The sequence below is a fragment of the Mobula hypostoma genome, chromosome 5, assembly GCF_963921235.1.
Source record: "Mobula hypostoma chromosome 5, sMobHyp1.1, whole genome shotgun sequence".
Taxonomy (NCBI): Eukaryota; Metazoa; Chordata; class Chondrichthyes; order Myliobatiformes; family Myliobatidae; genus Mobula; species Mobula hypostoma.
Window position 1 is genome coordinate 196,259,567 of NC_086101.1, and position 16,021 is coordinate 196,275,587.

The following is a 16,021-nucleotide window of genomic DNA, read 5'->3' on the forward strand; positions in this document are numbered from 1 at the left end:
GGTTTGAGAGGGTATCGGGGTGGGAGTGGGAGGGTTTGAGAGGGTATCTGGGGTGGGTGAGGGAGGGTTTGAGAGGGTATCGGGGTGGGAGAGGGAGGGTTTGAGAGGATATCGGGGAGGGAGAGGGAGGATTTCCGGGGGTATCGGGGTTGGGTGGGGGAAGGTTTGAGAGGGTATCGGGGTGGGAGTGGGAGGGTTTGAGAGGGTATCTGGGGTGGGAGAGGGAGGGTTTGAGAGGGTATCGGGGTGGGAGTGGGAGGGTTTGAGAGGGTATCGGGGGTGAGGGAGGGTTTGAGAGGGTATTGGGGTGGGAGAGGGAGGGTTTGAGAGGGTATTGGGTTGGGAGAGGGAGGATTTCCGAGGGTATCGGGGTTGGTTGGGGGAGGGTTTGAGAGGGTATCGGGGGTGGGAGAGGGAGGGTTTGAGAGGGTATTGGGGTGGGAGTGGGAGGGTTTGAGAGGGTATCTGGGGTAGGTGAGGGAGGGTTTGAGAGGGTATCGGGGTTGGGAGAGGCATGGTTTGAGAGGGTATTGGGGTGGGAGTGGGAGGGTTTGAGAGGGTATGGGGGTGAGTGAGGGAGGGTTTGAGAGGGTATTGGGGTGGGAGTGGGAGGGTTTGAGAGGGTATCTGGGGTGGGTGAGGGAGGGTTTGTGAGGGTATCGGGGTTGGGAGAGGGAGGATTTCCGAGGGTATCGGAGTTGGGAGAGGCAGGGTTTGAGAGGGTATTGGGGTGGGAGTGGGAAGGTTTGAGAGGGTATCGGGGGTGGGAGAGGGAGGGTTTGAGAGGGTATTGGGGTGGGAGTGGGAGTGTTTGAGAGGGTATCTGGAGTGTGTGAGGGAGGGTTTGAGAGGGTATCGGGGTTGGGAGAGGGAGGGTTTGAGAGGGTATCGGACGAGAGGGAGGGTTTGAGAGGGTATCAGGGTGGGAGTGGGAGGGTTTGAGAGGGTATCGGGGTGGGAGAGGGAGGGTTTGAGAGGGTATCGGGGGTGGGAGAGGGAGGGTTTTAGAGGGTATCGGGGTTGGGAGAGGGAGGGTTTGAGAGGGTATCGGACGAGAGGGAGGGTTTGAGAGGGTATCAGGGTGGGAGAGGGAGGGTTTGAGAGGGTATCGGGGTGGGAGTGGGAGGGTTTGAGAGGGTATCGGGGTGGGAGTGGGAGGATTTCAGAGGGTATCGGGATTGGGTGGGGAAGTGGAGGATTTGAGGGGTTATCAGGGTGGGGAGATGATGTGCAGCACCTGACGATGAGGGTGAGATTCTCCCCCGGGTCGGGGGGCTCAGATAGTCGGCAGTTCATCCATTCAGCCTGTCCCCGCTCCTGGAAGGTGACGAAGCAGAGCAACTGTGGAGGATCAGGCTCGTCGTCCGTGTCTGCAACACAGAGCAGGGTCAGAGCCCGACCCTTGATTCTCGACCCCACCCCGAAACCTGCACTCATCCCTGACCTCTGACTCCTGGCCCCCAACTCCCAAAACCTGCTCCCAACCACTGAACCTGCTGCCCTGGACACTGACCGTGACACCCGATTCCTTCAGCTTCTAGTGAAGTTGTGTATAACTCCCACAGATACATAAACCCCCTCCCTCACTGAGGAACGTGAGAAGGGGCAAATGTTGGGGGAGGGAGGAGGGGAGAAAGTGAACGGGGTGTGAGTGTACAGGGAGGTGTGGCGGTGGAAGGGTCCCGACTGGCGATGGGTGGGATGATGTGACAGTCGCCTCCTGCGGCCTGGGTCCGGGTGTAGGGTGTAGCAGTGACAGAGGACAAAAGGGCAGGGTTACAGGGGTGGAGGAGCAGGCAAACGGCAGGATTGCACTGAGCTTCGGAAGGTTGTTGGCATACTTCATCAGCTGAATAACTGGGCTGAGGGATGGCAAATGGAGAAGGACAAGATACTGCACTTTGGAAAGTCAAATATAAGTATGATTTTTGACAGTAGACAGAACTCCGAGAACAGAGGGACCTTGGAGTACAAGTATTTATACGAGTATTTCCTGAAAGTAGAATTACAGGTAGACAGGATAGTGAAAAAGCTATCTATTACACTTGCCTTCATCAGTCAGGGCGCTGTGTATGAAGGTTGGGAGGTTACTATGCAGTTGTACAGTTTTTGACATTCTGCGAAAGGGAAGATGTTATTAAACTGGAAAGAGTGCATTAAAGCAACACACATCAAAGTTGCTGGTGAACGCAGCAGGCCAAGCAGCATCTATAGGAAGAGGCGCAGTCGACGTTTCAGGCCGAGACCCTTCGTCAGGTCTCGGCCTGAAACGTCGACTGTGCCTCTTCCTATAGATGCTGCTTGGCCTGCTGCGTTCACCAGCAACTTTGATGTGTGTTGCTTGAATTTCCAGCATCTGCAGAATTCCTGTTGTAAGAGTGCATTAAAGTTTTACAAGGAATTCACCAGGACTTGAGGGACGGGGTTTTACAGAGAGGTTGGACAGGTTAGGACCACAGGAGACTGACAGGAGATCTTATAGAGGTGCTTATGGTCAGATAGGATGAATGTACTCAGAATTTTTCACAGGGTTGGGGAATCAAGAACTGGAGTACACAGGTTTAACGTGAGAGGAAAGCATGAGTGGCAACTGGTTTCCATGCAAAGGGTGGTATTTTTGTAGAATGAGCTGCCAGAGAAAGTGTTTGAGGCAGGTACAGAAATAACTTTTCAAAGACGGTTGGACGGATTGGAAAAGATGAAAGACTGGCTTGTTTTGTCACATGTACATCGAAACTTTGTGTGCTATGGTAGTGAGTGGTTCGTGCAACACGACTGCAGCTCAGGGTGTCAGAGTCCAAAGTCCAATTCCAGTGATGTGTGTATGTTCTCTGCGTGACTGCAAAGGCTTCCTCCAGGTGCTCTGGTTTCCCCCACAGTCCAAAGACAACCAGTTTACTAGGTTAATTGGTCACTCTAAGTTGTCCTGTGATTAGGCCGGGTTAGATAGTTAGGTTGCTGGGTGGACGGGTACTAGGTTAATTGGTCACTGTAAGTTGCCCTGTGATTAGGCCGGGTTAGATAGTTAGGTTGCTGGGTGGTGCAGCTCGTTGGGCTAGAAGAGTCTGGTCGACACCGTATCTCTAAATAAAAATAACACGTGGAGTGAAGTGCATTATTTGCATCAAGTCAGATCTGGCACCAACATAGCATATTTACTAACAATCAATGCACACAACTCACTAACCCTAACCTGCACTTATTGGGAATGTGGGAGGAGACCATGGCTCCCAGAGGAAAGCCACATGGTTACGGGGAGAACACACAAACTTCGCACAGACAACAGCGGGAATTGAACCCAGGGCACTGGCGTTGCAATAAAAACAGCAATAACAAATCTTAAAGTACAGCTGGACAGGTAGATGCATTGGGAAGGTTCAGATTTTTGGGCCGGGTGGAACAAAAGGATGGCGTACCTCGTTCAGCCCGGAACAGTTAGACTGAAAGGCCTGCTTCCTGGCTGTATGTTGCTTTTTTATACAAAATATCTTTATTACAAATTCATTTCTACAATATATACAAACCAGTGACTAACACAATTACTACACTACAAATAGACAATACTCATTAAACTAAAACATTTCCACGTCTGTCAATGATGGCAATAACCCCCAGCAGAACCCAACAGTCCCGGAACACCACTATGGTCGCCGTGGACTGCGCGTGTTCCTTTTCAATATTCACCCGAGCACGAACATACTCCCTAAACACTGCCAGGCAGTCCGCCCGCGGAGATCCTCCCGCCACCTGTTTCCAGGAGCCATGCATGGCAGTTTTCGCCAGCCCCAGGAGCAAGTTGACAAGGACATCCTCATCCCTCTGTGCCCCCCTCCTTACTAACTGACCGAATATAAATAGGGTGGGGCTAAAATGCAACCAGAAGGTGAGAAACAGCCCACGCAAATACGCGAAAAGGGGCTGCAGTCTCGCACACTCCATGTACATATGGTACACGGTCTCCTCCAGCCCGCAGAAGTGACACGCGGCTGGGAGATCCGTGTACAGACTAAAGAACTTATTACAGGGCACCGCTTTATGCAGCATCCTCCAGCCGAGATCCCCAAGGTGCATGGGAAGGACTCCCTTGTAAAGGGACTTCCATTGGGGACCCCCCTCACCTCCAGGTGGAAAGACCGACCGCCATGGCGTGTCGGGACGGTGGACAAGGGCAAGGAAGCGGAGGGTGTGGAGCAGCAGCCCATACAGATACCTCCTACTTGCATCCCTGAATGGGATTGTGGGTGTCGATGAGAGACGGCTCAAGTTGTGTGGATTCGGCTCCCGGGTAAGGCTGCGGGGCCTGGGCCCGACAAGCAGCTCAGCCTGAGTCAATCCACACACCTGAGCCGCACCGACATCCGTTGAGGCAGGGCAAGGGTCGGCCGGGACCCCGCCCTCTGCCAGAGGAGGGGATTCCCGGCCTGAGGCAACCATGTTCCAGACTCTCAGTAGGTCCTGATAGAAGCCGGGCAGCCTCTGCAAAGCAGCACGGCTGACGCCCGCCGGTGGTAGCTGCATATCGTCGTGAAGACAGCAGCCCCTCCGGAGGAAGAAAGTCGCCAACACGTGCCACCTGGGAGGGTGTTCGGCGTACAGGAATCTCTGCAGACTCCTGAGGTGGAGAGCCGCCAGTCGTGTGCGTACACACACCAGCGACTGTCCGCCCTCTCCTACTGGGAGACTCAAGACCGCTGCAGAGACCCAGTGTTTCCTGTTACCCCAGAAGAAGTCCACTAACTTCCTCTGTATTCTTGTGACAAAGGGGCAGGAGGGGACGTCTGGTGCTCCACTCAAAAGTTCTCATCTCCTCTGGCAGGGAGTCCACCTGCCACTGACCCACTAAGAGTTCGGAACATTTTGCCCAGTTGATCCTAGTGGAGAAAACTTCTTGGCACTCGTGTATCCTCTGCAGGTCACTGGGATCTGTCACCACAAGCAGTACATCGTTGAAGTAGGCCGAGAGGACGGCCTTCATGTCCGGTTCGCGCAGAACCAGATCCGTCGGCCTTCCTTGAAGAAGGTTCAGGAATAGCTCGACACAGATCGCATACAACAGCGCTGAGCCAGGTCAGGTTGGTGAGCTCGATTGTTCTCCTCCTTTGAAAGTAGTTGTGGGAGGACATAGAGCAATAAAATAGCCGATAATGCATTTTGACAGGACAGGTCAGGACTCGGGAGAGGAGGGCTGGAAACAGCAATTAGAGGGGAAACACTGTCCAATAAGTGGGAGATGTTTACAGGTGAGGCAATAAGAGTTCAGAGCCAGCACATCCTTGTGAGGATCAGAGACAGAGATTACAGAACCTCAACCAAAGATGAATATTAAAGGTTTAATCAGGGAAAGAAAGAAATGTGTGTCAGGTATCGGAAAATTGTACTGAGCCACAAGTGGCATAGGGTTTATAGACCATAGAGGTTTACGGATCACTGGGCTCTCTTCTCGGGAAGATGAGACCTGTACAGAAGGGACAGCTTGTACCTGAACTGGATATAACCATATAACTATATAACAATTACAGCACGGAAACAGGCCATCTCGGCCATTCTAGTCCGTGCCGAACTCTTACTCTCACCTGGTCTCACCGACCTGCACTCAGCCCATAACCCTCCATTCCTTTCCTGTCCATATAGCTATCCAATTTAACTTCAAATGACAACATCGAACCTGCCTCAACCACTTCTGCTGGAAGCTCATTCCACACAGCTACCACTCTCTGAGTAAAGAAGTTCCCCTTCATGTTACCCCTAAACTTTTGCCCTTTAACTCTCAACTCATGTCCTCTTGTTTGAATCTCCCCCACTCTCAATGGAAAAAGCCTATCCACGTCAACCCTATCTATCCCCCTCATAATTTTAAACACCTCTATCAAGTCCCCCCTCAACCTTCTATGTTCCAAAGAATAAAGAACCAACTTGTTCAACCTTTCTCTGTAACTTAGGCGATGAACTTAGGTTTACAGAGGAGATTTACCAGGATGCTGCCTGGTTTAGAGAGTATGCATTAGGATCAGAGATTAAGGGAGCTAGGGCTTTACTCTTTGGAGAGAAGGAGGATGAGAGGAGACATGATAGAGGTGTACAAGATAATAAGAGGAATAGATAGAGTGGATAGCCAGTGCCTCTTCCCCGGGGCACCACTGCTCAATACAAGAGGACATGGCTTTAAGGTAAGGGGTGGGAAGTTCAAGGGGGGATATTAGAGGAAAGTTTTTTACTCAGAGAGTGGTTGGTGCGTGGAATGCACTGCCTGAGTCAGTGGTGGAGGCAGATACACTAATGAAGTTTAAGAGACTACTAAACAGGTATATGGAGGAATTTAAGGTGGGAGCTTATATGGGAGGCAGGGTTTGAGGGTCGGCACAACATTGTGGACCGAAGGGCCTGTACTGTGCTGTACTATTCTATGTTCTATGTTCTATGAAATCCAGGTAACATTTCTAGTAAATCAATTTCCTTCAGGATCAAGTATGACTATGACTATGACTATGACCATGACTAAGTGTACTCTCTCTATTTTGTTGACATCTCTCCTATAATTCGGTTAAAGGAAGATTTTGTGGGTTTTGTTTTTGATATATACAGTACATTAATTATTTGCATCTGAAAAGAAGTGGCATAACAACATGGTTTACTGATGACACAAAACTCGGGAGGTCCCAGCGGTAAGGTTTATTAATGCTGCACTGTGGGGTTTAAACAAGATTTGCAGTGGGATGGGAACCAAAGTGCCAGAGAGTTAGTGGAGAGGCTTTGGAGATAGATGTTGGTAAGACCAGACAAAGTTAGGAATCAAAAGGTTGAGTATTGTGTGACTAGTGTCCTGAGCTGCCTATATTTCAATGCAAGAAACATCAGAGGAAAGACAGACAATAGTCCTGAAGATGAGGTAGCTGGTTTACAAACAGAGATAAAATATACAGTGAGGAGAGCCTGTTGATTGGTCAACATTGCGGTCAACAGGATGAGTTGCAACATAAAAGGTTGATAAAACTAAAAGGGGTGAATACAGGACCGGAAGTGTTATATTTGAATGCGCGCAGTATATGGAATAAGATAGATGAACTTGTAGCACAGTTACAGATTGACATGTATAATGTTGTAGGCATCACTGAATCATGGCTGAAAGAAGATTATAGCTGGGAACCTAAAGACCAAGGATACACATTGTAATAAAAGAACATGCCAGAAGGCAGAGGGTGTGGTGTGGCTCTGTCGGGGAAAAAATGAAATCAAATTATTAGAAAGAGGTGACATCGGGTTGGAAGGTGTTGAATCATTGTGGATAGAGCTAAGGAACTGCTAGGGTAGAAAGACCCTGATGGGAGTTGTATACAGACCCCAAACAGTAGCAAGAAAGTGATCCTCAAATTACAACGGGAGATAGAAAATGCATGCCAAGAGGACAACGTTACAACAGTCAAGGGGCACTTCAATATGCAGGTAGGTTGGGAAAATCAGGTTGGTGCTGGTTTTCAGGAGGGGGAATTTCTAGAATGCCAACGAGATGGCTTTTTAGAGCAGCTCATGGTTGAGCCCAGAAGGGGATCAGCTATTCTGGATTGGGTGTTGTGCAATGAACCACAATTGATTCGAGACCTTAAGGTAAAATAACCCTCAAGGGCAAGTGATCACAATATGATTGAACTCACACTGAAATTTGAGAAGAAGTTAGAGTCAGATGTATCAGCATTACTGTGGAGTAGAGGGAAAGAGCAGAGGCACGAGAGAGGAGACAGCCAGAATTGACTGGAAAAGAACACTGGCAGGGATGACGAAAGAACAGCCATGGATGGAATTTTTGGAAGGCACAGGATTTATACATCCCAAAGAGGAAGGAGTATTCTGAAGGAAAGTGACACAACTGAGGTTAACAAGAGAAAACAAAAGCAACATAAAAGCCAAAGAGAGGGCATAAAATCGAACAAAATTTAATAGGAAGTTAGAGGATTGGGAAGCTTTTAAAAACCAACAGAAGGCAACTAAAAAAGTCATTAAGAAGGTAAAGATGGAACACAAAGGTAAGCTAGCCAATAATATTAAAGAGGTTAACAAAAGTTTCTTCAGCTATATAAAGAGTAAAAGAAAGGAAGTGGATATTGGACCACTGGAAAATGATGCTGGAGAGGTTGTAATGGGGAACAAGGAAATGACAGATGAACTGGCATTTTGCATCAGTCTTCACTGTGCAAGACACTAGCAGTATGGTGGAAGTTCCAGGTGTCAGGGGTCATGAAGTCTGTGATGTTACCATTACTAGAAAGAAGTTTCTCAGGAAACTGAAAGGTCTGAAGGTAGATAAGTCACCTGGACCAGGCGGTGTACACCCAGGGTTCTGAAAGAGGTAGCTGAAGAGATAGTGGAAGCATTAGTAATGATCTTTCAAGAATCACTAGATTCAGGAATGGTCCTGGAAGACTGGAAAATTGTGAATGTCACTCCACTCTTCCAGAAGGGAGAGAGGCAGAAGAAAGGAAACTATAGGTCACTTAGTCTGACCTCAGTGTTTGGGAAGATGTTGGAGTCTATTATTAAGGATGAGGTCTCAGGGTACTTGGAGGCACATGATAAAACAGGACAAAGTCAGCATGGTTTCCTTAAGGAAAAGTCTTACCTGACAAATCTGGTGGCATTCTTTAAAGAAATAACAAGCAGTATATTCAAAGGAGAATCAGTAGATCTTGTGTATTTGGATTTTCAGAAGGCCTTTGACAAGGTTCCACACATGAGGCTGCTAAACAAGATACAAGCCCGTGGTATTACAGGAAAGATACTAGCATGGATAAAGCAGTGGCCAATTGGCAGGAGGCAAAGAGTGGGAATAAAGAGAGCCTTTTCTGGTTGGCTGCCAATGACTAGTGGTATTCCACAGGTGTAGGAACCGATTCTTTTTATGTTTGGATGATGGAATTGATGGCTTTGTTTCAAAGTTTGCAGACGATATGAAAATAGGTGGAGGGGAAGATAGTTTTGAGGAAGTAGAGAGGCTACAAAAGGACCTCAACAGATTAGAAGAGTGGGCAAAGAAATGGCAGATGGAATACAGTGTTGCGAAGTGTATGGTCATGCACTTTGGTCGAAGAAATGACAACATTCAAAGAGGAAACAAAAAGTTTTCTCAGATATATAAAGAGTAAAAGACGTGAGTGGATATCGGATCACTGGAGAGGTGGTTGTGGGGGACAAAGAGACGGCAGACAAACTTAATAAGTATTTTGTATCAGTCTTCACTGTGAGGGACACTAGAAGAATGTGGAGGTATTAATAATGATCTTTCAAAAATCATTAGCAGTATGCCAGAAATTTGAGAGTTACAAGGGGCAGAAATGAGTGTTGCTGCTATTAATAAGGAGAAGGTGCTTCGGAAGATGAAAGTTTCTTGTTTAACCAGAGCGTCAAAGGTTCTAGGGGGAGACTGGTGAATGAGGTTGAGAGGCATAATAGATCAGCCATGATGGAATGGCAGAGGAGACTCGAAGGGCCAAATGGCCTCATTCTAGTATGACTTTTGGTCTAATATAGAACCTATCAACCTCCACTTTAAATATATCAAATAACTTGGCCTCCACAGCTGTTTGTGACAATGAATTCCACAGATTCACCACCACACGACTAAAAAAATCCCAGGGTTGCATTCTTATCCAAGTTACTTGCATAGGGGTCCTGTACTGATCCCTGCATTAAACCACTGGTTACAGGCCTCTCAGTGGAGTAACGGCCCACCATTGCTCCCTGCCTCCCTTCTCCCAGCCAGTTTTGTATCCAGTTGTAAACACACCTCAGATCCCAAGTGCCTTTAACAAGTGACCTTGGCAAAGCCTTACTGAAGTCACATCCAGGACTCAGACCAGTACAGCAAAGAAAACAGGAACTTTGGGCCACAATAATAACACAGCCAACTGAACCAAATCCTGCTTTCAGAATGCCTATATCTGCCCACTTCCTGCACATTCACGTAACTGTCCTAAATATCTCTTACACACCCTGTCACGTCTGCCTCTGTCACCACCCCAGGCACCCACCGCTCGCTCTGTAAAAACCTTGCTCCTCACATCTCGTTTGAAATTACCTTCCTCTCATCTTAAATGCGTGCCCTCTGGTATTAAATATTTAGACCAGAGAAAAGATACTGTCTGTCTGCTCTATCTATAGAACATAGAATATAGAATAGTACAGCACAGTACAGGCCCTTCGGCCCACAATGTTGTGCTGATCCTTAAACCCTGCCTCCCATATAAGCCCCCACCTTAAATTCCTCCATATACCTGTCCAGTAGTCTCTTAAACTTCACTAGTGTATCTGCCTCCACCACTGACTCAGGCAGTGCATTCCACGCACCAACCACTCTCTGAGTAAAAAACCTTCCTCTAATATCCCCCTTGAACTTCCCACCCCTTACCTTAAAGCCATGTCCTCTTGTATTGAGCAGTGGTGCCCTGGGGAAGAGGCGCTGGCTATCCACTCTATCTATTCCTCTTATTATCTTGTACACCTCTATCATGTCTCCTCTCATCCTCCTTCTCTCCAAAGAGTAAAGCCCGAGCTCCCTTAATCTCTGATCATAATCCTTACTCTCTAAACCAGGCAGCATCCTGGTAAATCTCCTCTGTACCCTTTCCAATGCTTCCACATCCTTTCTATAGTGAGGTGACCAGAACTGGACACAGTACTCCAAGTGTGGCCTAACCAGAGTTTTATAGAGCTGCATCATTACATCGCGACTCTTAAACTCTATCCCTCGATTTATGAAAGCTAACACCCCATAAGCTTTCTTAACTACCCTATCTACCTGTGAGGCAACTTTCAGGGATCTGTGGACATGTACCCCGAGATCCCGCTGCTCCTCCACACTACCAAGTATCCTGCCATTTACTTTGTACTCTGCCTTGGAGTTTGTCCTTCCAAAGTGTACCACCTCACACTTCTCCGGGTTGAACTCCATCTGCCACTTCTCAGCCCACTTCTGCATCCTATCAATGTCTCTCTGCAATCTTCGACAATCCACTACACTATCTACAACACCACCAACCTTTGTGTCGTCTGCAAACTTGCCAACTCACCCTTCTACCCCCATATCCAGGTCGTTAATAAAAATCACGAAAAGTAGAGGTCCCAGAACAGATCCTTGTGGGACACCACTAGTCACAATCCTCCAATCTGAATGTACTCCCTCCACCACCACCCTCTGCTTTCTGCAGGCAAGCCAATTCTGAATCCACCTGGCCAAACTTCCCTGGATCCCATGCCTTCTGACTTTCTATGCCTCTCATAATCTATAAACTTCTATCAGATCTCCTCTCAGCCTCCACCATTCCAGAAAACAACCCAAGTTTATCCAGTTTCTTATTATAACCCATGCCCTCTAATGCTGGCAACATCCTGATAAGACTATTCCGCACCCTCTCCACATCGTTCCTTTCTATCGTTCCCACCGCCTGTAATTTCATTGACTTTTGAAGTCACCCTATCAACACCTTCAATAAAACTCGCACAAGACCACACTGCCTCCTCTTAGACAATCCCTGCCTTTGCAAGGTGGTGGCAGGCACACTTATGAAAGGGATTTGGACAGGTTCTTGGATAGGGAAGGGAGAGGGATACGGGAATGTGGGAAATGGAATCAGTTAGCATGGAAGACATGATACAATTGAGGTTTCTGTCCTCATTCTCAGAGTCACAACGCCAACAGAACATATGTAGACTCAGCTCTATGACTCTATAATTCTTTTAATTTCTTTAACCACGGCTATTTGATCCCCTCACCCATTTCACCCATCACATCCTCAGGCAATCCTGACATCATCGTCTACTGACTTTCCCTCCATAGATACCCACAGACTCTGCCCTCTCTTTCCCAAGTGGCTGATATCATACCTTTTATTACAGATTCCAAAGCATTCCACACCATCAGTGACAGGAATGGAAGGGTTAACATATGAGAAGCATTTGATAGCTCTGGGTCTTTTATCACTGGAGTTTAGAAGAATGAGGGGGGAATCTCTTGCAACTTATCGAATATTGAAAGGCCTAGAAAGAGTCGAAGTGGAGAAGATGTTTCCTATAGCGGGGCGTCTAGGACCACAGTCTTAGAATAGAGGTTTGTCAATTTCCTTAGCAAGAAGGTGGCTGTGGAGGCCAAGTCATTGGATACATCTAAAGCAGAGGTTGATAGGTTCTTGATTAGTCAGGGCATGAAAGGTTACGGGGAGAAGGCAGAAGATTGGGGTTGAGGGGGAATAAATAAATCACTCCTGATGAATCTGCTCCTATGTCTTATGAACTTATAATGGATCAGCAGTTCCCAGACTGTCCTTCTACGGGTGAGATCTGTGGGAATACTTACTGTACCCACCGGCAACGTTCCTGTGACAGCGATCACATCTGTGTTCACCAGCTTGTGTGGACACACGTGCACGGAAGTATGGATCCTATGACACTGACGTTCTGCCCACCCTCCCATCTCTCACTCTACCCCTGTGGCACTTATTCCTGCAGATGGTTATTATACTTCTAAGCTCAACGTCCAGCTTCTGTTCCCTGTCCCTCTGTCCTAGCCCTCCTTTCATTCCCCTCGTTCCCCTGCCAGGTTCTGTCTCGTGTCTTGGTAGATTACAAGAAGCTCACACATACAGCCTGGTTGTTGGCCTGAAACTCAACAGGAGCAGCCACAGACAGCCTGGCTGTTAGGGGTTGGGAATCTTGGGGTCTGACTCACCTCCTGACACCCAAGGCTCTCTCCGCCATCCACAAGACTCAGGTCAGGAGTGACGGAACATTCTCCACTTTGCTGCGTGACTGTGGCTCCAATGACCCTCAGACAACAGCCAGAACACCACAGCCCGATCGATTGGCACCCCATCCACCCCACAGCCCGCTGGATTGGCACCCCATCCACCCCACAGCCCGCTCGATTGGCACCCCATCCACCCCACAGCCCGCTCAATTGGCACCCCATCCACACCACTGCCCGCTCGATTGGCACCCCATCCACACCATTGCCCAGTCGATTGGCACCCCATCCACACCACTGCCCACTTGATTGGCACCTCACCACACCACAGCCCACTCGATTGGCACCTCATCCACCCCACAGCCCGCTCAATTGGCACCCCATCCACACCACTGCCCGCTCGATTGGCACCTCACCACACCACAGCCCACTCGATTGGCACCCCATCCACACCACTGCCCGCTCGATTGGCAACCCATCCACACCACTGCCCAGTCGATTGGCACCCCATCCACACCACTGCCCACTCGATTGGCACCTCACTACACCACAGCCCACTCGATTGGCACCTCATCCACACCACAGCCCGCTCGATTGGCACCCCATCCACCCCACAGCCTGCTCGATTGGCACCCCATCCACCCCACAGCCCACTCAATTGGCACCCCATCCACACCACTGCCCGCTCGATTGGCACCTCACCACACCACAGCCCACTCGATTGGCACCCCAACCACACCACTGCCCGCTCGATTGGCACCCCATCCACACCACTGCCCAGTCGATTGGCACCCCATCCACACCACTGCCCACTCGATTGGCACCTCACCACACCACAACCCACTCGATTGGCACCTCATCCACACCACTGCCCACTCGATTGGCACCCCATCCACCCCACAGCCCGCTCGATTGGCACCCCATCCACCCCACAGCCCACTCGATTGGCACCCCATCCACACTACTGCCCGCTCGATTGGCACCTCATCCACACCACTGCCCACTCGATTGGCACCCCATCCACCCCACAGCCCGCTCGATTGGCACCCCATCCACCCCACAGCCCACTCGATTGGCACCCCACCACACCACAGCCCACTCAATTGGCACCTCATCCACACCACAGCCCACTCGATTGGCACCTCATCCACACCACTGCCCACTCGATTGGCACCCCATCCACACCACTGCCCGCTCGATTGGCACCCCACCACACCACAGCCCACTCAATTGACACCTCATCCACACCACAGCCCACTCAATTGGCACCCCATCCACCCCACAGCCCACTCGATTGGCACCCCACCACATCACAGCTCACTTGATTGGCACCTCATCCACACCACTGCCCAGTCGATTGGCACCCCATCCACACCTCTGCCCACTCGATTGGCACCTCACCACACCACAGCCCGCTCGATTAGCACCCCATCCACACCACAGCCTGCTCGATTGGCACCCCATTCACACCACTGCCCGCTCGATTAGCACCCCATCCACCCCACAGCCCACTCGATTGGCACCTCATCCACACCACAGCCCACTCGATTGGCACCCCATCCACCCCACAGCCCACTCGATTGGCACCCCATCCACCCCACAGCCTGCTCGATTAGCACCCCATCCACCCCACAGCCCGCTCGATTAGCACCCCATCCACACCACAGCCCACTCGATTGGCACCCCACCCACCCCACAGCCCACTCGATTGGCACCCTATCCACACCACAGCCTGCTCGATTGGCACCCCATCCACACCACTGCCCGCTCGATTGGCACCCTATCCACCCCACTAAACGTTTTTCTCCTTGCAGCCCTGACACATAGTGAGCACATGCTGAGGGAGAGAGGTGGGGGCAGAGGGAGCTTGAGGAGGGGAGGGACACAGACTTCAATCCCCATTGAAATCCAAGGGAATGGATTGAAGGACTGGGGGATTCAGTAGTTACTAAAGATGTGCCCCCAACACACCAGCCTTAGAGAAAGAAACACCACTCCAACCGGCTGATGGAGATTGCCCGGGTGGGAGCCATAAGCTCTGAGCCAATGGTCTGTGTCAGCAGCCCCTTCCCATCTGTCCCCGCCCTAGCTTCAAACAGCCGAATGGTATCTTGGTGTGCCCTCCTGACCACCTGCTCACAGCCTCTCTGTCACCCACAGGGCAGGGAGGGTGCAGAAAGACAGAGGGTGACAAGGGGAAAAGGGAGAGGCCAAGGGTATGGTGAGTGGGAGCTGAGTGAGCTGGGACAGGAATGGTATGAGCCCGTGGGGGATCGAGCATGAGACAACACAGCCTCCCGCCACCTGCACCACCCCACCCCGTCCATCCCCAATTTCCGGCCGAGGCACCACCTCCCCGCGGGCACGGTGCGACCCCAGTGCCCCAGCCCTCTCACCATCAGAGCCGCTCTCGGCCAGCAGCAGGGAGACAGGCAGCAGCAGAAAGGGTAGCAAGACGTGAGCATCCATCTCCTTACTCCCAGCATCGGTCTGACAAACAGCAGCTCAGAAACCACATCCCGTACCGTGGCGGAAATTAACCCTTGCACCACTGAACTGTTCCGCCAATAGCTGCCACAGTTTCGGTGCCACGGCCGAGAGGCTGCAGAGAGGCAGAGGGGTGGGTAGGGAGCAGTCCACACTGTAGTTGTACGTCCCCCATGGGCAAGGCACACACAGAGAGGATTTGGCCCATTTGAGCCATCAAGTTTGTTCCAGCATTCAGAATCAGACTCAGGTTCACTGGCGTATGCTGTGAAATTTGTTATCTTTGTGGCAGCAGCACAAAGCAATATATATTAATAACATCTGTGAATTACATGAAGAAATATATATTTTAAAATAATTAAATAATTTGTGCAAAAAGAGCAAAAAATAGTGAGATGGTGTACGTGGGTTCATCGTCCATTCAGAAATCTGATGGTGGAGGGGTGGAAGCTGTTTCTGAAACACTGGGTGTGAATCTTCAGGTTTCTGTCCCTCCCCCCGATGGTAGCAATGAGAAGAGGGCATGTTCTGGGTGGTGGGGGTCCTTTGTGATGGATACCACTCTTTTGAAGTATTCACATTTGAAGCTGACTTCTGGGTGCCCTGTTGGGGTGCAGGACTGTGTGGAGAGAGGGAGGGGGGACAGTGGGATTAGTTTGGGGACTGATACAGGGTGTGGGGGGGACAGTGGGATTAGTTTGGGGACTGATACAGGGTGTGGGGGGGACAGTGGGATTAGTTTGGGGACTGATACAGGGTGTGGGGAGAGAGAGAAGGGGGAGAGAGAGAAGGGGACAGTGGGATTAG

The 16,021-nt window shown here is 50.1% G+C and overlaps 1 protein-coding gene across 2 annotated transcripts in view; it reads right to left on the reverse strand.

Moving 5' to 3' along the window:
• LOC134346398 (interleukin-7 receptor subunit alpha-like) overlaps positions 1-15,214 on the reverse strand; it is a 53,119-nt gene extending 37,905 nt beyond the window's left edge. Inside the window, exons 1-2 of one of the 2 annotated variants that reach the window (XM_063047756.1) lie at positions 15,124-15,214; positions 1,238-1,370 (exon numbers count right to left, since the gene is read on the reverse strand). In XM_063047756.1, coding sequence (XP_062903826.1) covers positions 1,238-1,370; positions 15,124-15,196 — 206 coding nt within the window. In that variant the 5' untranslated portion in view covers positions 15,197-15,214. The remainder of the gene's footprint in view (positions 1-1,237; positions 1,371-15,123) is intronic. The other variant, XM_063047757.1, reaches the window with a different exon arrangement.
• Positions 15,215-16,021: the final 807 nt, after the last annotated feature.